Source organism: Chrysemys picta, chromosome 11 (genome assembly GCF_011386835.1).
Source record: "Chrysemys picta bellii isolate R12L10 chromosome 11, ASM1138683v2, whole genome shotgun sequence".
Taxonomy (NCBI): Eukaryota; Metazoa; Chordata; order Testudines; family Emydidae; genus Chrysemys; species Chrysemys picta.
The window spans coordinates 75,174,072-75,196,687 of record NC_088801.1 but is presented as its reverse complement, the minus strand read 5'-3'; the positions used below and the strand labels follow the sequence as shown (position 1 = coordinate 75,196,687).

Sequence of the window (22,616 nt, the reverse complement as noted above, 5' to 3'; positions counted from 1 at the left end):
AAACATGCAATTTAAAGATTCCCTTTGCTAGAATTACTCAAGGGCACATTACAGCTGAAAGGTAAGGTAATACAACTTGCTGACTATGTGGTTCTCCACACATCAGTTGAGTGAACATTCCTTCTGAATTATTCATCAAATTTTGGCTTTTTCGATTTGTGAAATCCTTAAACTAATTTATTATTCACAATTATCTGCAAATTCCTTCAGCAAAGAATTCTGGTCTGTCGATTGTTTGTGAATGTTATGATGTATGCAACTGCATCCATACAACATTTGTGACTCAGCATGCAATACAATACAGCCTGCAAATGCTACTATCAAACAGACATTTCAAAATTTGCGTTTGCTGAATAGTAGAGCATTCAAACTTCACATTTTATTTTTGTGATCCCTTACCAGACCTGGAGTGATCAAATGTTTGCAGAAATTGAACATGAAAGGGTCAAGACATGACTGAATAAAATCAATGAATCTGAATCAATATTTATAGACAATTTTCCCCACTGCTTGCTTGGATCTTTCCCTATATAAACGCTGCTCATGATGCTAATAGGCACATTGATTATTACATATGATGATTTGCAGGTAGATTTAGAAAAGTGAATGGAAGATAATATTTATTATTTGCATTTATGCAACACTTTTAATCCAGGGATCTCAACGCTGGTTAAAAGCACTGAGTAATTAAGTCTCCCCCACCCCCGTCCATCCCCCCAGTAAGGCATCACACGAGTAGAATAAGGCACTGGAAAGATCAAGTAACTTACCCAGAAATCACATGGCAAATCACTTGCAAAGTCAGGAATAGAACCCAAGAGCCCTGCTGCCCTAAAGTTCTCTGTTGTCATTTAATAAAACACAGATTATTGATCGCAGCAGAGAGTCAGAGTTTTATCTAATATGGCAGCGGGATAGGCAGAATCTCAGTTGGAAGCCTGGGACATTCAGTGATTCAATTGCAATTTTTATGCCTGGCAGCATTACGTTTAGGTCTAACTTGCATCCGTTCCAGAATATTATTTATTAGACTATATGGGAGCAGCTGCAGCCTCTTGGAGCATTACAAGATTTAAAACAACCTCATTCAGTACACAACATTTGCTATGTTAAAGCAGTACGATTAGTGGCTGCCGTTCTGGTTGGTTAAAAGGCTGTAATTACCTTAATAAAAGCTGGGTGAAAAAGATACCCACTAATACTCATTCACCTGTTGGTGAACTAGACAATCAGACCCTAAGGTGAAACCCGGAGATGCTACCTCTCAGAACTGGCAATTCTTGAAATGGTGCCACCAGGCTAATGAATGGAGATCTCAGACACTGCAATCTCCTTCCAGTACGCAGAGATTTCAAGAGTGGAATTGCAACGTGAGAGCCCTTAAAGTGCAGGGCCACCCGGGGGTGGGGGATGGGCAAGTGGGGCAATTTGTCCCAGGCCCTGGACCCCACAGGGGCCCCCATGAGAATATAGTATTCTATGGTATTGCAACTTTTTTTTATGGAAGGGGCCCCCAAAATTGCTTTGCCCCAGGCCCCGTGAATCCTCTGGGCGGCCCTGTTAAAGTGTGGCCTTTCAGAAGGTTGTGTGGCTAAACAATCATATCCAGACTTACTCCCCAAATAGCCCTGTGTTCAGAGGCTCATGCATCCTACCTGACTGGCCCACTCTAGGAAGCGGGCCCTATAATTTGTCGGACGGAGACCTGGCACAATATGGGATGGAGCTGAATATTTCTGAGCGGATGTATTTTGTAGCTATTTCACAGCAGATGTAATCTACCACCCACTCATATACCCTGCAACATCTGCCCCTGCCCAACAAGCTTTCAGAGACCTGCTTGTACAAACTACTTCAACTGGATCCATTTCTCACCCTGTACTGGAAGTATTGTTGTTCCAAGGTTTTCAGCAACTTACTTGATTGCCAATTCTTTTCCCAATGAGTTTGCAATATGAAGCCAACCAATCCTTGAACTCACCGCCTACAGCACATCAGTGTCTTAACTTTAGCTGCCGCTAATAAACAAGGCCCTTAACCCCCTTAGGCAGACTCCAGTAAATCATTCAGCAAGGTTGCCCATGCACAGAGCCTTTTCTGTGACATGAAGAGGTGCACGCCATCCAATTTTAAAGAGAAGACAAGGATCCTTCTAGTTGCTCTTGGCTCCTTGGGCTTCATTCGGGGAGGGGAACTTGGAGAATGGAGAAGAGCCAGGAGATTAAGAGAGGAGTGTAGACTGGAGAAACACAGAGCAAACGATTTTAGACACAGAGCAGAGTGAGCTCTCTTTCGATATCCTTGAAGGCAACGGTCTCCGTATGAAGGACCCTTGTCAATTTGAAGTCATTGGTAGCTTTGCAACCAAAGGAGACCTGGAACCAGCACAAAATATAACATCCCAAGGGGATATAGTGTGGTTACTACCAGCTCCAAAAGTCTCTGCTTATTAGACTATTTGACTTCATAAAGCATTGTACTCCTGGGGGCATTTAAAGGAAGATCAGCCTTATAGGAGGAGCAAGAATTGTGATAGTTTGGGGGCAGATTTTTTTCAGGGAAATTTTGTAGTAGGAATGGTTTCTAAATATTCCTGGTACTTTTGCTTTACCTCTTGGATTGAGGTTATTGATCACAATAGGCCCTCAAATGAGGGGTTGGGGTGATATTAAGATGAAATTATTGGATGTTTCTGTTTGTCACATGAGTGTATGCATGTGCACACATGGGTTAATTAGTGCTCCTGTCCTCGTGTTCCTTCAACTGCCACTGTCATCTCTGTCCTCACCTCCCCAGCACCAGGCTGGCTTTTAATGCTCCAACTCGGGACAGTGTAACGGCCTCCATCTTGGCTGACACTGGAGATGGAATCAGGGACCTCATGAGCTAAAAGTCGAAGTCTCTACAGCTTCAGCCACTTATATAGACAGCACCCAGCACAACAGGACCCCCCCCCCATCTCATTCGGGGCCTCTATTTGTTACTCCAATACAAATAATGAAATAACTAGAAATCACAGCAGCAGGCGAGAGGCTTATTTAGCGCTCCCTCTCTACTGAACAGCAGCATCGGCTGAATGTACATTGGTGGGAAGGTATTTTGCTACAAGTCTCAGGATGCAGTGACAGCTGGGTAAGTTATAGTCTTCACTAGGAAACGCTAAACTTGATGTGGCTGTTCTGTGCTACAGAACATTTCACACGGGGCTCTCCTCGATGGACACGTGAAGAACAGTTCCCATAGCTTGAACGCCACTCTCTTCTCCCCGGGACTGACTTTTTTATCCCAGGCTGAAAAAGAGCTAATTCAAAAAGCATTTCCGACATTCCACTCACTGTACTCTTCCTGGATAGATTTTTTTTAAAAAAATATGTTTCACATTCTGGGTGCCTGAGAATGCCAGTCTTAAGCTTAGTGTTTATACAGGAAATCCACCAGGAAGATGCACTGAGTTGGCCACAAATGATTTCCAAGACTTCCTTTCCATTTCTTGGGGGGATGAAAAAGGTCAGCCCTCACATACCAGAGGAAGTGAAACATGACTGAAATTTAAAACAGATTTTTACACCCCTTAGGGAGAAAGGAAGTATTACACTAGGTCCCAAGGTGAGAAAATGAAATATATAGTCCTTGTCTAGTCTTTGATAGGATTCATTATATTAAAAATGTATAACCCCCTCAAACTGCTTTATCTGTATCAGACAGAGAAGTCTGAATCAAAATCCCAACATTGTTCAGTTTTGGAATTGTTCAGATCTAGATCTGAAGTTTGCAGCCTGGACTTTCTCTCTGTAATGGACTCTTCCAAAACCCTGAATACCAACCAGCTGTGGGGAAGTTCCAAATCAAGTCTGAATGAGGTTACATGGTAAGCCCCTTGGGGCAGGAACCATCTCTTTGTTCTGTTCTGTGTTTGTACAGTAGCTAGTCCATGGCTAGGGCTACTAGGTGCAATGGTGATACAAATAGCAAATAATGTTGTGACATGGGCGCATCTCGGATGTCACAACGTTATGGAACCCCTCGACTTGAAATAGGGGAGAAATGAAGTCATTCGCTCTTTCTAATATGCACCTAATTACAGGCAAAGAATAAGGCTGGCTGACTAACAGATACATGAAGTTATCTATCGTCTCAGCTGTTTACCCCAAGAGTTGTTCTGCTCTCCCGGAGATTCCAGTTTGATGGAAGATAGAGATCTCAATAGTGGCACCTTAAATTTCCCAACTCTGCCTGTTTCCCCCCCACACCCTGCCCCAATTAATCGCCTACAAGATCTCCTAATAGGATTACTCTTCATTGTTGGTATCAGGTCCTCAGGAAGAGTGGATGGCCTGTGATAGACAACCTGGACCACATCCCATCAATAGAACAGGTTCCTTTCAGGGTACAATGAGGAAAGGGAAGGGAAAGGAAACACTGACCTTCAGTGATGTTTCTGGTCATGGTGGCGGGTGAACCCCGGACCCAGGGAGGCTAGCCCCAGGCCCAGCCCGCCCCTTCTCCCTGAGGTCCCGCCCCTCCCACAGAAACCCAGAGGCCCCTCCCCCCCACGCAGACACCAGACTCCCCACAACCCCGGGCTGCCCATCCCCCACCTCAACGTGCCAGGCGGGTGGCACGGCACCTCTCCCAGAGTGCCGGGTGGGTGGGTGAGCGGGAAGGCGGCGTGGGCCCCCTGGAGCACCGGGTGGGTAGGTGGGTTAGCAGGCAGGTACACTGAGTGGGAGGGCAGCGTGCCCTCCCCCCCCAGGCCCAGAGCACAGGCCGGCCCCCATTAGCCTCAGCCCCAGCCTGGGGCCCCGGCCATGGGGGGAAAGAGACCCCCGTAGTACAATGCCGGGAAGCAGGAAAGGGCTTGGGGGCAGAGCGTGGGCAGGGCCACAGAAGGCCGTTTGGGGAGGCTTCGATACCCACCACCCATGTTTCTGGTGAAATTAAAATCTATTTATGGCCTTCCTGGTTCAGCCTGGGGGGTGAGAAGATACATTAGATCCACAAGGTGGATCAACAGTCTTCTCGCCACTTTAGGAAATCTCTTCTCAAGGAGATTCAGACAAGATATCTTGAAAACGTACCAGAAAATGTACCTTTTGAACCCTAACACAGAGAGCCTAATTTTCAAATGCAGGCACCTAAAATTATGTGCCTAAATAATCATTTATGCAGACAAACAGTGGTTGCCATTAATATCTATACCAAGACCCCTGAAAGTAATAAATGTATCTGCAGTATTCCCTATACTCATTATAGGGGAATGCTATAGAAGTGCTATCTATTTGCAAAGGCAAAATTGTTAAGGTTTCAAGGGTGCCTGTTGTGTCTCTGTGTAGTCTACATTGGGAGACATACATGATAAATATGTTCTGTGTACGCTAGTTTTGGTTCTACTGGAGGAATATGAAGCCAATCCCAAACACAAGCAAAAATCCTGCTCTAATACAAATGTCACCATCAGAGTTACTTATACACTGGCTATAAAAGGCTGTCCTAACTTGACCATTATTTGAATAACTAACAATAATTTTAAAGTTTAATATGTCAAATTCAGGTGTGATCTGCACCAGCCAATCCTTTTCAAGGGGAGGTTTGCCACGGACTTTACTGAATCCAGGATCAGGCATAAATGGGTGTAACGTACACAGCATAACTGTTAACTCTTCAGTGGCTGGATATTCTCCAAGGAGACCATGGCAGATACGAGTTATACCCCCCACCCCGACTTCCTTAAACAGCCTAATGAGTCTGATGCAACGTCTATTCCCTCCTTACCCTCTCCCTTAGGGGGGCGGGAGAGGGCTTCAGAAAAACCATCCTTCTGGGGTTTACCTCAACCAGTAATTTCTTCTCCTCGAGTCTAACTGGAATTTAAAGGTATAACACAAAGGCTGTATGACAGAACTAGCAACAAAGATAAGTGCTGGTCTCAATTAAAATCAACCCATACGTTCTGAACCCCGCACTTAAACTAAACACCTGTGCTCAACCCCTGACTTAAGCAAATTCTTTACAGTATCTTCAAGGTTTCTAGTAAAACTTGGTTCATCTTCAGTTATGAATCATTTCTCTACTAAGCAAATCACTGTTGCTGTTCTCTTGGGTGGCTATTGAAGGCAGATTCCCCTGTGAATGGGAAATTTTTTAAATCCTGGGCATCCTTAATTCAGAAAACAAGTGTTTGCACACAGCACATATCTGATCATTGTAGGGTCCATGAATTAACAACATGGGGTAGGTACACTATAGGTAAGTGAAGTCAAGCATTCATCCCGTTTACACAATAATACTCTTACTATGGATTGTCTTATGTTCTTTATGATGATTGAGCATGACCCTGCTGTCACTGAAGTCAATGGAACAGGTTTGGAGCCATTTTTTAAAAGGTCTAAACACCATGAGCTGGTTACTAAATACAATGGGCAAATCCCATCCACCTTACTCTGGAAAAACTCCCGTTGGCGCAGTGATTTCACCAGAGGCATTGCCAGAATAAGGCAGGTAGGATTTGGCCCAGTAAGCTAATACTCACTGTTACTCTATGCTGTTGCCTCATCACTTGATGGACAGGGCATTGCTCCTATTAAAATTAGTCTGTTGTATCCACCTGTTGTGCCACTGTCAGGTCTTTTTGGCAGTTACCGTCTTTTCATTGTGCGTGTACAGCTACTAGCACCATGGGGGCCATTCAGTGCTACTGCAATACAATATGGATGACATTAATAATATAATAATCTCTGCCCCGATACAGCTTTTCATCAGATGATCTCGGAACACGTTACAGGAAGGTCAGTATTATTATCCCCATGTTACAGATGGAAAAACGGAGGCACAGATCGGGGACGTGACTAGGAGTTATGGTTTGATACTGAAAACCATGGGTACTCCTCCCATGGAGTCAAGGGCACCGTTCTTAATCTGGGTTTACAACTAGAAATTCACTTCTCTTAATGACAAGATGATATCGTGGTTTTCCATATTTATTCTCAACCAGTGATTTCTGTATCACATTTGCAAACTTTGCAAGACAAACTGAGACTTTCGTGCAAAAGCCAGCATTAGGAGATTCAGACTGGGATATATCAGAGTATGATCAATTTGTGCTCTTACTGCTCCATACATTACATCATCACCAGTAATAAAAGTGCTGGCTGTGTTAATGCCAGAAGCAGATGAGCACACAGCTTGCTCGTACTGACTGCAGTGAGCTCTCTGTCAATTATGACTCAAAAGACGCACATGGTACAAAAATGCCCACTAACTAGGTGCAACGTATGCAGAATTACTTAGGTCACATTAGCTCACTCCCTCAGCAAAAGGAGAATAAAGTTGCTAGGTTAGCACAGCTCTAGTCTGTTTCCACAGCCAACCTGTTTACACTGGGACATCCTTGTTTAAACAATGGCCACAGTAAAATGTCTTGCTTTTTTGTTTGGTCTTGATGATCATATTCCAAAGCAGCTAGATGAATGAATGTCTAGGGGTGGTTCGTGCTGCCCTATCAGAGAGAGTAATTAACCAGTGGAATAAATTACCAAAGGCTGTGCTAAATTCACCATCACTGGGAACCTTTGAATTAAGACTGGATTTCATACTAAAATGAAGCACTCTCGTTTAATCAGAACTGATTGGCCCAATGCAGGCATCATTGGTTTCTTATGGAAATCCTTTAATACGAGAATTTGTGTTACTGCCCTTATAAATAAAGGTGAGACGTTAATCCCCATTTCTGCCCTCAATGCACACACTAGCCTGAAGGTTCTCTTCAAACATCTCGTGGGTGTCACTCTCCTCTCTATTTTTAAGACAGATGTCTAATTTTACTGCTGGGTCATGCTCTGTTAGGCTGTAGTGGCGGGACTGATGGATGCAGATTGGTTTTTCCACACTTCCTGTTTTGTTCCGGTTCCGCTCTCTGTTTGGTGTTAGAATGAGAGAGCAGCAGCTCCGCTTTTCAACTAGAAATGCTACTTTTAGCCTCACTTGGCAGCACATATCAAAGTGCCCTCCACGTCCCCTTGAACCCTAGCCCCTGTGGGATGGCAGCGGCCATTTCTCGCAGACACTGGAGTCAGCGCTTCCCCCACAGGAATCCAAGGGGGCCCTTGAGAAAAGCAAAGGCAGCAGATTCATTCAGGTTGGCACCAAGACTGCAGGCGAGACTGCCCCAGCCCTGACAAAACCACACAGGAGGGTAAGGGGGAGTAAGGCCTGGCTCAGCTTGGCCCTGCTTAGATTGCTCCAGCACCTCCAATTGCTGGTGAGAGTAGCTGAAGATGGAAAGAGGTGAAGTACTTACTCCTCCCCCAGAGCCAGGGGAGAGCAGGGAGCGACTGATTCCGGGATACACTTATATGCAGTAACAAACGTGACCATTAGCTCCTGGTGCGACTGAGCCCCACCACTTCTTCAGGGAGGATTCCGACAGCCTGGTCTAGCCCCATGGTTCCTAACCTATTTGCCATTGTGGGCCATCTATGTGGCCCACGATGGGTTATGTGGGCCGCATCCAATACTACCTGTATGGCCCTGAGGATGTCACATGGGCCGCAGCTCTGTGCTGATTGGGCCGCAGGTTGAGAACCACTGGTCTAGCCCATTGTGAATGCGACTGAGTCAAGGCCTCAGTTTGCTATTGGCTTCGTGGGGTGCATTTATTCTTTGTGTTACAGTGGTGCCTATGGGCTTCAACCAAGACCAGGGCCCCTTGTGTGCTAGGCACTGTGCAAACCCATCGTGAGAAAGTCCCAAAGAGCCTACGAGCTAAATAATCTCGGACTCCCGGCGTTGAAGAAGTTAGATTTGAGCCTCTGCGTATGGAGCGGCTGGAAGAAGAGAGGATGTTGAGTGCCACCTGAGTGAGCCCCTTCTTTACATCGCAGCTGTTTGTGCATCGATGCAGCGGAGGTGCTTGCGAAGCAAGAGCGCAGCTTCCCACCGCAGTGCAATGCTGCACGGCCCTGTGTGACTGAGGGTCTCCTGCATGGTGGAGCAGCATACGCCAAAGGCCCGAGGGGACTCCAGCCTGCGTTCAGATCACTGATCCTTTATAAATATTACCACCAAGGACGGATTAAGCCTAAATGGGACCAAAACAAGCAAGGCCCAAGGCTGTTAGTATTGTCTCAGGGACTGCGCGGGCAGGGGGAGGGAGGGGGCAGTCGTTCCTACCTGTGAGTTCCTGCAGCCTCTCCTCTGTGGTACCTAGTGAGCTGCATTTCACATAGTTTTGCCTTAGGCTCCTAGGCAGTTGAAAGCTCTCAATAGACCTCTCCCCTGCCACCCAGCGAACCGTCCTGCATACAAATAACAAAAAGGCAGCCATTTGTTCCACAGAGAGGTTAGAAATTGGAGTTTCCTAACTGAAAGTGGCCAAGCTGACAAGAAATTGCAAATCTCCTTTGGCTTTAAACCCTTTTCCAGGGATCCCTTTGTACTCTCCCCTAATGGTTTTCCCATTGCTATGGGATTTTCAGTTTCTGAGTCTTGCCTAGGTCTTCCAAAAGCTTGGGAAAAGGTGCTACTGTGTTCCACTAAGCCACATCATCAGCTGTCCTTGGTGGGAGGGATAGTTCCTACCAGTCTCTAGCAAATTCGCTCTTACCATTCCACTCTGTCCTTCCAGGAAGCTCGCTTAGCCCATAGGATGTCAATGAAGTTACGAGTTGGGTCACTATTTCCTCTTCCCAAGTGACTCCGGGTATAACTTTCAAGTATGCTAAGCCTCAGTGTTTGTCTTTGGATTGCTTGATCCATTCAATCCCGCCTTAATACTGCAGTGGCTACCGCTGCTCTCTGGCACCGCACCTCGGTGACTCGTGTGATGTGCGTAAACAGTGAGAGATTGTACTAGTGAACTTGAGGGGGGGGGGGAAAGCAATTCAATATCTCATTTACAGCACAATGTCCTAAAACGGACCTTTGTTTTTATCAGCCTCCTTGTTCATCAGAGTCCGAGTTCAAGGGACAATCTTTCAGACATGAATAAGCAGCGACTTTTTCAGCTCATGTAGAGAGTCAGACACAGGAATTTATGGAAGTGCCAAAGCTTAGTAAATTTCTATTTTTATCCTCAGTGTGATATTCATTCTCTCTTTTCCTTTATGAGTTTTCGTTCTCCCAGTGACTGAACCCGCCTATTTAGATATCATTCATTGTGTGCACGCTGTCAAAAGGTTTTAAATCTGAGTTAATAATTACAGACGGAGTAGGCGCTAAAACCTGGGCAGCTGGGAAGGTGGCTGAAGACGGGAGAGAGATTTGTCATGGCAGCTTTTTAAGTATTTTTTGCTGTATTTATAAATTCTGCATTAAGTGTCCAGAAATGCTGGGGCATCTGCAGTACAAAAACGTGCTTCTATAGATGTTCTATACATAAGTCAACCAAAGAAGTGTAAGCCCCAATAGCCTAAACAAATCCATTATCTATTAAGCCTTCTGACAAGCAGAATATCTGATTTTCAGACATTTCATTATCCTCTAATACCATCCTAAGCCTGTGAGTCAGAGGGAAACGTGGTACCGACAGAATTGCAATGTATTTTCCAGCATCAGCTACGAAAGACCCATGTACCAATCAGGCCCAATGTTTAAAGAACTCCCATCTGAAAGTCACCCTAGAAGCCTAATTACAATTCTCATCCAGTCTCCATTTCTTTCTCCTCAGGCTTTCATAGTCTGTGACCAGCGGAAACAACGCATTTGGCCTTGGGTGGGGAAGGAATGGTTCATACTGCTCAGTGACCCTATGCCAGTTAAGGAATTACATTGATGAGAATTACACTGAAGAGAAGTCCTATCTAGTCCTCCTTGTCATAGTAAGATGGTGGTTGTGAATCAGGGCCTGAAAGAGAGAATTAGGTGATGGGACATTGAGAGGGATCTCCAGAGCTCTCTGAGAGATACGGAAGACCCTTGGAAAAAATCTGAGAGAGACTGTCTTTTCATGTGGGAAAAGAAACAAACTCTTTGTCTATGGGACACAGTATCATGGTTATCAGAAGGGTGCAACATGCCGGAGTGTCGGTGAGGAACTGATCTTGATTTCCTGGCCCCACATGAGATTGGTCAGGGTTACAAATGGTTAATACCCCCATCACGTGGCTGACACATCAGCGTCTCCTGATTCCAATGCCTACTGTCTGTACTGGGCTAGCTTGATTATCACTTCAAAAGTTTTTTCTCTTACTTAATTGGCCTCTCAGAGTTGGTAAGACAACTCCCACCTGTTCATGCTCTCTGTATGTGTGTATATATCTCCTCAATATATGTTCCATTCTATGCATCCGAAGAAGTGGGCTGTAGCCCACGAAAGCTTATGCTCAAATAAATTTGTTAGTCTCTAAGGTGCCACAAGTACTCCTGTTCTTTTTACTGTCATATGGCGAACCCTAGTAAAGTAACTGGAGTTACACAAGTCTGAGTTCGCTATGAGATAAGCCCCGGATTCAAGGCATAGCCAAAATTGTTTCTAAACCCGCCTTGCGTAGGTACACCATTCGTACATAATCAGAGCGGTTACTCTTGCGGATTTTACCATTGACAAAGGGACAGGGAAAAGATAAAACAACAGAGTACTGCTTTGGTACTAAACAAGACCCGCAGGACCCAGGTACATGAAAACAGCACAGGGTTTCCCAGGGGAAAACATATAACATTGTATCCTTGGGTAATTTCTTGTGGAAGCTTCAAGATAGCTTTGTGCTCTTGCTGCCACTCAAACAGATGCCCAAAACAACAGCTCTGAGACGTAACCGTCCTTTGTACCTTCCCAGTTAGGCAGAGCCCAGATCTTTTACTGAAACAGTCAGTTTCGTCATGTGTTCCCGGACCTCCTCAGAGACCCAAAATACATGACAGCAGATGTTGCTAAACAATTCTCGGTTATAGAATTTACTCTACAGAATCACTGTCCTCAGATAGAACATTGGATTGCTCATCGTTGTGGGAGATTAAACAGTTGTGGGCTTTCACCATCCCAAAATCCGTGAGACTATATTTTACAGGGCTATTTTATGAGCCGCCACTTCTCTCCGTCAGCTCTAACTGAGTGAAATGCCACTTGACAACCTTCTCTTTCTACTTCGCTTCACAGAGTTGCTATTTATGAGCATAAGTTAAAGATTTCCCCAGGCCATCTTTGCTTCCCTGCGTGGCTTGCCAGGGAAGAGCGGTGATTCTCTTGGGGATGGCTGACTGAGAGCACGGCTTCACTCTAAAAAATGACTAAAAAAGGGATTGTGGTTCACACATTAATTCTTTCTCCATGATTCCATATCAAATTTGTACACAGCCTACAAGGAAAACAGTGCTTTTCTCCTAACTACCAGCCCTAAAATAGCATCTTGGAATCTGAAAGTCCACTGGATTCTTTCCTTCTTGCATCTCGCCACCAGTGGTAAAAGTTGCACTGGCCAAATTCTGCATCCATGACATCTGTACAACCCCATTGCTTTTAGTCGGTTGCACTTGATTGGCCCTGTAACTGGAGCTCAGTAAACAAATCTGTTGATGATACACAAGAAGGAACAGATCCCAACTCCCTCACCCAGAGCTGTGAAATGCCTTCAAAACTTATTTTAGTGCCAGCTCGGCGTACTCTCTTGTGCACATTGGGAGCAGAGCTGCTGAGCAGAAGGTGACACTTTTTACATTGTCACTTGCTGAGTAGATGCACAATTATAACAAAAGGAAGGTATTTGAGGTTACATTTTCAAAGGATGCTGCCAAAAGTCATTATATTCTTTCCCGCGGTACAAGGGTATGTGCTGTGGCACACTCAGCACTCCACAGGCAGACTGACCCCACCCCTCCTTCAGCAGCCCTCTGCCTCCACCCTTCTGACCATGTAAGATCCCCCTCCACCATCGCTATGATCCTCTCCCTTGGCCCATTAGTATGTCAGGCAGCGCCAGTTCGGGCCCCAGACAATGCAGAAGCAATCGGGGCGAATGAAGCTGTTCAATTTCTTTTGCCATTAAAATGACCCCAGCTTGCCTTGAATTTTCCAGATCTGGGGGACAAAACCACTAGTGAACCATCCTGCCATTTCCCTTCTTTGAGTCTCTCTCTCCTTTCACCCCATCAACCACACACTAGCGCTTACCTCTAGCTCCCTGCTTACGCTTTCTCTCTAGAGCTGGATGAAACTTGGGATTTCTGGGTCACAGGAAATTTTGAAATTTGGTTTCCGCAGGACAGGGTTGCCACAGCACTGGGGATCCTGGAGTCCATGGTTCCCAGCAAGCCGCCACGCAAGCTGGCAGGGAGCAAAGCAAACCTGCCTGAGGCTCAATGAAACAGCACCAAATCACAGCCAGTTTTGCAAAACGATTCAGATGTGACACATTGGCATTTTCTGACCAGCTCTGTTTCTCACTAACTGGCAATTAATTTGTCTTTGACTACTAGCGGTAAATATGCCCAATGGTCTGTGATGGGATGTTAGATGGGATGGGATCTGAGTTACTACAGAGAATTCTTTCCTGGGTGCTGGCTGGTGAGTCTTGCCCACATGCTCAAGGTTTAGCTGATCGCCATATTTGGGGTCGGGAAGGAATTTTCCTCCAGGGCAGATTGGCAGAGGCCCTGGGGGGTTTTCGCCTTCCTCTGCAGCATGGGGCGTGGGTCACTTGCTGGAAGATTCTCTGCACCTTGAAGTCTTTAAACCATGATTTGAGGACTTCAATGGCTCAGACGCAGGTATGATACAGGAGTGGGTAGGTGAGATTCTGTGGCCTGCGTTGTGCAGAGGTCAGACTAGATGATCATAATGATCCCTTCTGACCTTAAAGTCTATGATTCACTAGTTGCCACTGGGACTTCAGCATCCTCCCACCTCCCAGCCTTTATTGAGACTATTTCAGTAGGGAGGCTAAGCACCACTGCATCCCTCAAATCATTCCCACGCCACTAGGCTCCAGTACAAGAAAAGCCTCCCAAAGTAAATTCAATAGAATAGTCCTTTGTGAATGGAAAGGAGCCGTTTCCAGTCTTGGTGCCTTGTCTACAGGGGCGATTTCCCCAGTGTTAGTCTAGTACCAGTGCAGGTGCTAGCATAGTCCGGATGCAGGTGCTTTTACCATTGGGCCTTCTAGACCTGTTCAAGGAACGTCGGCGGAACATCTGCTTTAAGAACCAAATGCTCCATCTGACAGTGACACCCTGTAGCAGTCCATACAGAAGGGCAGCAAGCTGGCAAAGTGGAAATTGAATCTATTAATACAAAGAGACAAGGGTACAAATAGATCGCTATTTCACACTATGAGGACTATGCTGCTTGGGCTGTGAATCAGAGTATTCTGGTCACTTCTGTCCAATCCTACTGTCAGCCCTGGCCCTTTGGGGAAACATGGTGCAGAAAAGCGACAGGGGGGCGTATTGGTGCAGGTCCCTACAAGAGGGTCGTGAAAGCAATGTGGGTATTTAACGTAAGGACTGACGCCAAAGTCATCAGCATCCCAGGAACGTTCCGGCCACTTCTCTGCGGCGCAGGCTGAAAAGCGTTCACTGCGATTAAAGTGGAAATACTAACACCTCGACGAGAAATAACAGCTGCAGCTTTCGCCTAATGGCTCAGTAAGCCCAGGATATTTTTTTTAAGAGTAGTTCTCACCCCATCCCCCACCATTTCACAAAACATAGAAGTACAGCAAACCTCTCCTGTTTAGCTTTCAGTTTCAGGCCCAGCTACTGGGCTCTGACCTGATTGGCCTTGCGGGGAGCAACATGAGGAGGACTAGTGTAGACAAGGTTCTGGTGGCAATGAGCCTTTTAAGCACCAAGTTGCGAAGGGTCAGACGGTGCTAGGGTTAAAATGCGAGGGCCTTGACTACCGTGTCGAGAGTCAAGAGAATTTTGTAGTGCAAACCAGGGCCTAGAAGGCAAAACTCAGCCCCCACTAACACTGTAGCTCAGAACCTACAACAATGGGTGTGCTAGGGAATCTCTGCACAGTGCACAGCCCACATCCTCTCCTCTTGCGTCTCAGAGACCAAGAACTCCTGCTCCTCTGTAAATATGGCGGAAGTGGCAGTCTTATCCCAGCTGCTGAACTCTGGGAGTGATTTATTGCATGACTCAAACTATGGCCTGAGCCCCAGTAAAAGCTACCAAAGCCCGTTTCAGAAGTGATTTGGGGTAAATGAAATGGCAACGGGAACCCTCATGCAAGCCTGAAATCGCACCCAGACCAAAACCATTTCTGAGGATGAAATGTTTGTTTCCATTCCTTTTTGCACCCCAGCCAGAACTGGGAGTGACAATGCTGAAGTAGCCTAGAGAGAGTTCCCAGTCAGGATATTTCCGCTGAATCAGAAGCAGGAAGTAACTTGAACAGAGGGCGTTTTAGCAGCATATCATATACCATGGGCTGCGAATAACAGGCACAGCAGAGCGAAGCGGAGAACAGTTTCATTATTAAGCCAGTCGTTTTGTGTGATTTCAAAATGATCTTATATTTGTCCTTTAATTAAAAGTTCATTTACTAAAACCCTGGTTGGAAAGTAAAGTATATCGGCTAGATCTGCTTGTAAAACACAACAACAAAAAAGGCCTTTCACAAAGCATTTCTTTCCTGACCAGAAAGTCTTGGAAATCTCACAAAAGCACTTGTTCCTGCAAGACTCTGCCCCTCAGCTTTGCAACTCAAGGACGTTCGGAAAAGTCTGAATAAGGAGCCAATATGAAAACTGCTAAGCATATACTCACCTCAAACCTCAAACCAGATGCTACATCAAACCCCAGAACTGCCTAGGAGAAGGAACACCAAACCTTCCCATTATTTCTTTCAAAGCTGCCGAACAATCAATGACATCAATGTCACACCCTTTATGGGGAGTCCCAGTTGGGAGTGGTCCTGGCTTCATTGGAATCCATGGGATGTTTGCCATCATCAAGGAACCCTTCCAAATTCAAGGGTTTTTTGTATTTCCTTTTCACTTTCCTTCTCTGATCTCATTCACATGGGTGCGTCAGCCTTCCAGGTATGTGATGAAAGCTGCTCTCTGCTGCATCCATGAAGTACCCACAGCAGCAGATGTGGGGTTCACAGGCTTTTCCATTGACTTTAGTAGGAGCAAGAACAGGCCCTATACAATAATTTCAACTAGGATTTCCAAAGGAGTTTAAGCAATTTAAGTGCTCACTGAATTTCACTGAGGATTGAGTGCCTAAATCCCCTAGATACCTTTGAATATGGTATATGAATACTTGAGTTCAGACTAGATGATCATAATGGTCCCTTCTGGCTTGGGAATCCATGAGTCTATGAAATACCAGTAGGGTGACCAGATCACAGGGATGAAATACCGGGACGCGGGGGGGGGAGAGGGCATGGGGGGCGGAGGAAAAAAAATGGCGGCAGAGCAAAAAAAAAAAAAAAAGCAGTTTCGCAGGGGCGGGGGGCAGGCCCCAGCCACGCCACCGGGTCGCACACAGCGCCCCGGCTGCCGCTGGCAGGGAGCCCCGCGCCTCTCTCGCTCGGCTGCGCTCCAGCAGCTCCTTCCCAGCAGGGCAAGCCACTGGAGCGCAGCCGAGTGGGAGAGGCGCGGGGCTCCCCAGCAGCGGCGGGGAAGTTTATCGGTTTGGGGGACCCTGGCCGGCTCCTCGCCCCTGTCCGCCGGCCGCCCCGCCTGGGACAAGTCTTGCCCCCGCAGTCCCTCTCCGCCGCGTGTCTCCGGCGGGCAGGCAGCCCACGCTCCCGGGCTGCGCCGCCCACCCGGGCCCTGCCCCCTCCGCGCTGCCCCCGGACCCACCGCGCTGCCCCATGGGCTGCAGGGCTGGAGCAGCCTCCGCGCAGCACTGCAGCGCTCCCGGCCCCAGTTACATGTATACCAGCCGGCCATGGCCCGTGTGCCCAGGCTGCTGCACAGGGGCGTCTCCTCCCCAGGCCTGGCTCGGGATCTGATGGGGCAGTGAGGGGGCGGGGCTGGGAGCAGGGATTTGGGGAGGGATCCAATGGGGCAGTGAGAGGGCGGAGTCGGGGCGGGGGGGGGGCGAGAGCCCCTCCGGGCTCTGCCTGTGCGCCGGAACGGAGGGCAAAATTGTTTGTCCATGTCCCGACTGAACATTGGTCGGGACGCGGGACTAACAAGCAAATATCGGGACAGCCCCGATAAAATCGGGACGTCTGGTCACCCTAAATACCAGCCTTCACTGACTCACGTATACTTTGAATATTGCTGCTTTCAGGGATTTATGCATTGAACCAGATGGATTGAGGGAGCTGAAACAAGCCGAAGTTTGTTGCCTAGATGATGAGTCTCCACTGAGCTGGTGCAGCTACTCAAATGTTGGAGCAGAAAAGCAGCTTTTGTCACATGCCCTGAAGGCTAAAGTGTCTATGATTAGAAAAGTGACAGAAAAGCAAAGGAGAAAAACTCTAGAGGCAACCTTCCGATTTGAAGATTTGTCCTCAACACTGTGAAATGAACTTTATGCTCCAAGAGGAGTGGGACGGGGCCCCAGGCAACCATCACACGTCACGTAGCAAACAAACACTCATATAGAATTGATGATCTGAGGAAATCAGAGTAACGCTGCAAATTCTCCAGTGCTCCAGCAACATGCCTCTGTCCCAGCAACATGCTTTCAATTCAATCACCACCAAAAAAACCCAAGGGGTTGTTCACTGCAGACACCCAGCGTGTCATTTCATGTGTGGCTTGTCTCGTTTTAGATGGCATCTCTCTCATCTTTCCCTCCCCAGATTTTTTTCCTGGTCTTTATATTAAATATTAGTGCATGAATTTAGGCTGTAGACCAGCAAAGCAAAGCATAACTTTAATCATACAGAGCAGTCCCAATGAAATCAATTGGGCCAATCACTTGCTTTGCTGAAACAGGACCATATTGCTTGTGAGAGGTGCTGGATTCACAGAGCAGGAGATGAAGCCCTCTGTTTGCCAATTCTCATGAGTTTTGTAATTTTGGATGTGTTTCTTAGAGCCCCAGCTCCTGGAGTCATAGGATTGTGTGAAAAATCTCAGCTTTCATTAAAACATTTCTAGTCCTCATGGTTGCAGAATAGAGCTTGACAAACACGATCCATAAAGGCTCAAAAAACAGGAGGCGAACAAAAAGACCCAACCTGTATTATTAGTGAAAACCTCATGCTATTTAAGCTAGTCTCATGATTTTGGGGCCTTGGAGTTGTCAGTCTGGGTGGATCCACAGGACAGGTAGTGGCAGAGCAAGCTGCCCAGTCTGCATCACCAGGCTGCCTCAGCCCTGATCTAGTTTCTATGCCCATTCAGTAGGTGGCTCCCCAGCTGAGACGACCATCTGTACTGGTCCTGCTGACGGTGACGTACACACTTCTCCGGGGACCACACCAAAACCACCACATCTACGTGAAATAGTGGGCTAAATTCACCTCTGGTGTAATGCTGTGGAACTCAATGGAGTTATCCCAGTAGTGAACCGGTCCACTTCCATCTTGCAAAGTGATAAGTACCACCTTGGAGGTGCTGTGCATCTCACAGGAAGGAGTCCTACGTGGGGACACTACACAGACAGCTCCCTCACACACAGGAGATTACAATAAAGCTATTCAGGCTGGTCCTCAATGGACACAGGCAACTAATCCAGGGCCAAAATGCAGCTTTGAATTTTAGAAATGTTTTTACATCACCTTATATGATTAGAAATACTGTGGAAACCACTTTGTTGTTGAGTTAAACAGTCATAGAATCATAGACTATCAGGGTTGGAAGGGACCTCAGGAGGTCATCTAGTCCAACCCCCTGCTCAAAGCAGGACCAACCCCAACTAAATCATCCCAGCCAGGGCTTTGTCAAGCCGGGCCTTAGAAACCTCTAAGGAAAGAGATTCCACCACCTCCCTAGGGAACCCATTCCAGTGCTTCAAAAGTCCATAGCAGCGCTGAGAATCCAACACACTACTGCACTGTGCTGGTGCAGGAGAACCAAAAAACAAGCCCAACTCCAGCACTAGTCCTGCAAACACTCAGCACCGAGTAACTTTACAGAGTTGAGCAGCTCCACAGAACTGGAGCCACCCACCTGCATGAAGTCACTCCTGGGCACAAGGGTCGGCAGGATCAGGGTTCTGTAGGAGCAGAAAATGAAAGCAACCAGTCCAGTTTCACTGTCTGAGCGGAGTGAAGTGCAAAAAGTTGTCACACAGCACAAGAATTTTACAAAAATCCCTTTCGGTTTTATACTGGAAGCTGTTATTGGTAACACGAGTAACAACATTTTCCCCCCCAACAATAAGGGGCCAAATTCTCATTTACTCCTCTGCAAATCCAGAGGAATGCCTCTGATTTCACCAGTGAAACTCAGACCCAAATTTGATTCTCATTATTTTTATGCCACCCACATTGCCAACTATCATGACATTATCGTGTGTAAGTCGCACAATGTTTAGTGTGTTCTTGTTTTAAAGCCAGCAGCTCCCAGAGTCACAATTAGGTGAAAAATCACAGCTTTCATTTTTTAAAGTCGTAGGTTTCTATCCCTTCTGTTGGGAGAGAAAAGCTTGAAAATGTGACCTGAGCACCCCCTGAGGGCTCAAAAACCAGTGGCCAATACAAAGGAACCAAAATATATTCTTGTAAAAATAGAGTATAGTTTTGATGCTGATCTCATGATTTGGGGGTGGGAGGGTTGACTCAATTTTTGAGTGCTTGGGGCTGGCAGTTCCGGGTCAGTTTCAGAATCTTAGGCACCTACTGAAGCACCCCCCGCAGGGTATTTCTCTCACGAACCACTCTATGCCAACATCCATTACAGATATAAAAACATGATCCCCTGCGTTTCCCAAAGCAGCTCACCCCCTCAGTCTCCTGTACAATTCATAATCTGTCGCCCTTTGCTGCAGATGGAGCCCGTGTACCACTGGTTACAAAGTCATTTTTTTCAAGTTTCTTTAAGCTCTGGTCACAGCTGCAGAGCTAAAGTCCCTTTTATGACAAAGGAAGGATGAGGCACTAATGGTTCTGTTGATCGCTGGAGATCAGAGACAGGTGTCTCTGTGTGTGTGGGGGGGGGGAGGGACAAGCAACAGCTAATAATAAAACAAATAATAAATACTAAATCGTCCCAATAAAATACTGATATAGACTAAGTGACAGAAGGAAGGAGGTGCACTGCTGACTTGATGCTTTTTGAATGCCAGCATTTATCCTTTACATCTGCTAGTCCTGAATTTAAATCCCAGCACTACTCTTAACCAGATATCATTTCAGCCCTCGGGATCTTAGCTTTATAGGGCTCCATGGCTGAAAGAGACTGGGGGAAGGGGAGGGGGAAGAGTTGTAAATTATACCCTTCTGTAGTAGGTATTCAAATAACTGACTGTCCATGGACCTGGTGCCTTAACTACATCCTGGGAAGAGTGGACAAAACAAACTATTTTTCCAAGTATCTTATCACTGTGAAAGCTGTTTATTGCTTGCATAATCCAATGTCACGATCTCTGTTCTATGACAAGGCCAGAGGAAATACTACACATCAAGGCAGCACAAGAGTGGTTTTCTCATCCTGTAAGTTTGACAGCTGCAGCCTTCTTTGGCTTCCCAGTGGTCTGGGCATAGGACTTGTGACAAACTCTTCAATACCTGGTTCACAAACTGAAGCTTTGACTTTGGGTTTGAAACGGGAAGAACTGTCTGATGGAGCAACCTACACAGACTGGTTGTCAAAGAAGTACGTGGACCCTGCACAACCAACCAAACACCTTAACCGTTGCACATCTAACTTGTGCATGTAAGTGCCACAGTTACATGTACAAACAAGGGGTCTGTATTCACTTCGATGCATGCCTGGCTATTTGTGCAATCATATAACCCATCTGCAGATTGCAATCATCAGTCCTGCAGAGCCCAGATGTTCAAAGATCAGGAGTCAGGCTCCAAAATATCACGAGACGAGCCAAAATACCCATGAGATTTAATAAAAATAAAATAAATAAATTGGGGGCTATTTTTTTATTTGCCTTCTGGTTTTGGCCCTTTTGGGTATATTCACTTCACACTTTCAAACTTTTCTCCACAACCAAGAGAGCTGAAAACTTTTTTTTTTTTAAATGGAACTGAGGTCCTCATGCAGTCTCTTGATTCCAGCAGCTGGAGCTTTATGTAAAAACACCAATGTGACACTCTATACCTCGGGGGAGCGCCTGTAAGCCCCATACTCATCATTTATATATAATTGGGATATTTCATATAAAGCATTCCATGTAAGGTATCATGAGAAAGGTTATGATCTGCTGAAACCGCTGTTCTATCTAAACAGGTATATCATTGGTTCATATGAAGCTATGAGATTGTGTGTTATGGTTGTCACTAAAATATGCTTAGAGTTGGGGAAATCACCCTGATATTAGATCCCCAGAGATAAGAACAAGGGAGCTAACCAATGCCTGGGGGGGGCTTCCATGTTTTATTATAATTATTATTTTTTTAACATCTACCTTCCAGAGATATCTTGGGCCAGCCAGTATTCTAGAGGTATTTATGTGATAGCTCAGGATCCTAGGAACACAAGATCAGATCTGCACACAGCTCAATTCCAGGGTGATGGGACAAGGTACATGGTCTTAATGCATCCCCAGCACGGAGTCACCTGTGTTAAATAATTTCAGGCTGATCCCTTGACCTAGTGTTCAGGTCAGCTGCCATCAAAATATCTCACTTCTTACCCTGGCCGTAGCAGCCTGCAGCTGCAATAGAGGACAGAAAGATGCTACAAGTTGAATATACCAGAAGGGACCTTTCCTAGAGTACTTGCAAGATCAGCTGTACTTATTTATTGATCTGTGGCTAAGGTTTTTGTGCTATTGCTTCTGCCTTTCTATACAGAACCTTAGGAACAGCAGAGAAATAGCTGCTCTGTTGGGAAGGACCTGGAGCTAGACCATCTAGGATCATAGACGTTCAGTTTCTAATCTGCCGGGGAGTGCTCTCCCCCTGGCTCCACCCAGGCCATGCCCCTACTCCACCCCTTCCCCTGAGGCCCCACCTCCACCCTGCTTTTTCCCCACCCCTGCTCCACCCCCACCCGGCCTCTTCTCACCCTTGTCCCACCCCTTCCCCACTCAGTTCCTCCCCCAGCCCTGAGCATGCTGCGCCCTCGCTCCTCTCCCTCCCCCCCCCCCAGCGCCTCTAGACTCTGCAAAAGAGCTGATGCGCAGCGGGCGGTAGGCACTGGGAGTGTGGGGGAAGCACTGATCTGTGAGGCCCGCCGGCAGCTAGGAGGCGCTGGGGGGAGGGGGAAGTTCTGGTAGGGGGCGGCTGGTGGGTGCTCAGCACCCACCATTTTTTCCTGTGGGTGCTCCAGCCCCAGAGCACTCATGGAGTCGGCGCCTATGTCTAGGATTGTTAGCTCATCAGATCTCAGGCTCGTCTGAGTCAGCACTTGGGTGGGAGACTATCCGGAAAAACACAGTTATTGAAGGAGGGATTGGTGATTCAACAGGTGACACTCTTCCAGGGTGGACTGATTTAAATCAAAGTGATTTTAATCAATTTAAAATCAAGAAATAAACCTTACTTTAAATCTTTGATTTTAATCATGTTTCGCATTTGTACTTTTTAAGCTATTTTCCTAAAGAAAGGTTGATTCTCACTAATTGGTAACCACTAAAACGTGTTGATT

The 22,616-nt window shown here is 46.5% G+C and overlaps 1 protein-coding gene across 5 annotated transcripts in view; it reads right to left on the bottom strand.

Moving 5' to 3' along the window:
• RAMP1 (receptor activity modifying protein 1) overlaps window positions 1-22,616 on the bottom strand; it is a 127,138-nt gene that overhangs the window by 22,902 nt on the left and 81,620 nt on the right. For 3 of the 5 annotated variants that reach the window (XM_065562219.1, XM_024106569.3, XM_065562218.1), the window contains exon 3: window positions 9,169-9,293. The exons of the other annotated variants lie outside the window; for them this stretch is intronic. In XM_065562219.1, coding sequence (XP_065418291.1) covers window positions 9,169-9,293 — 125 coding nt within the window. The remainder of the gene's footprint in view (window positions 1-9,168; window positions 9,294-22,616) is intronic. 5 annotated transcript variants of the gene reach the window in all.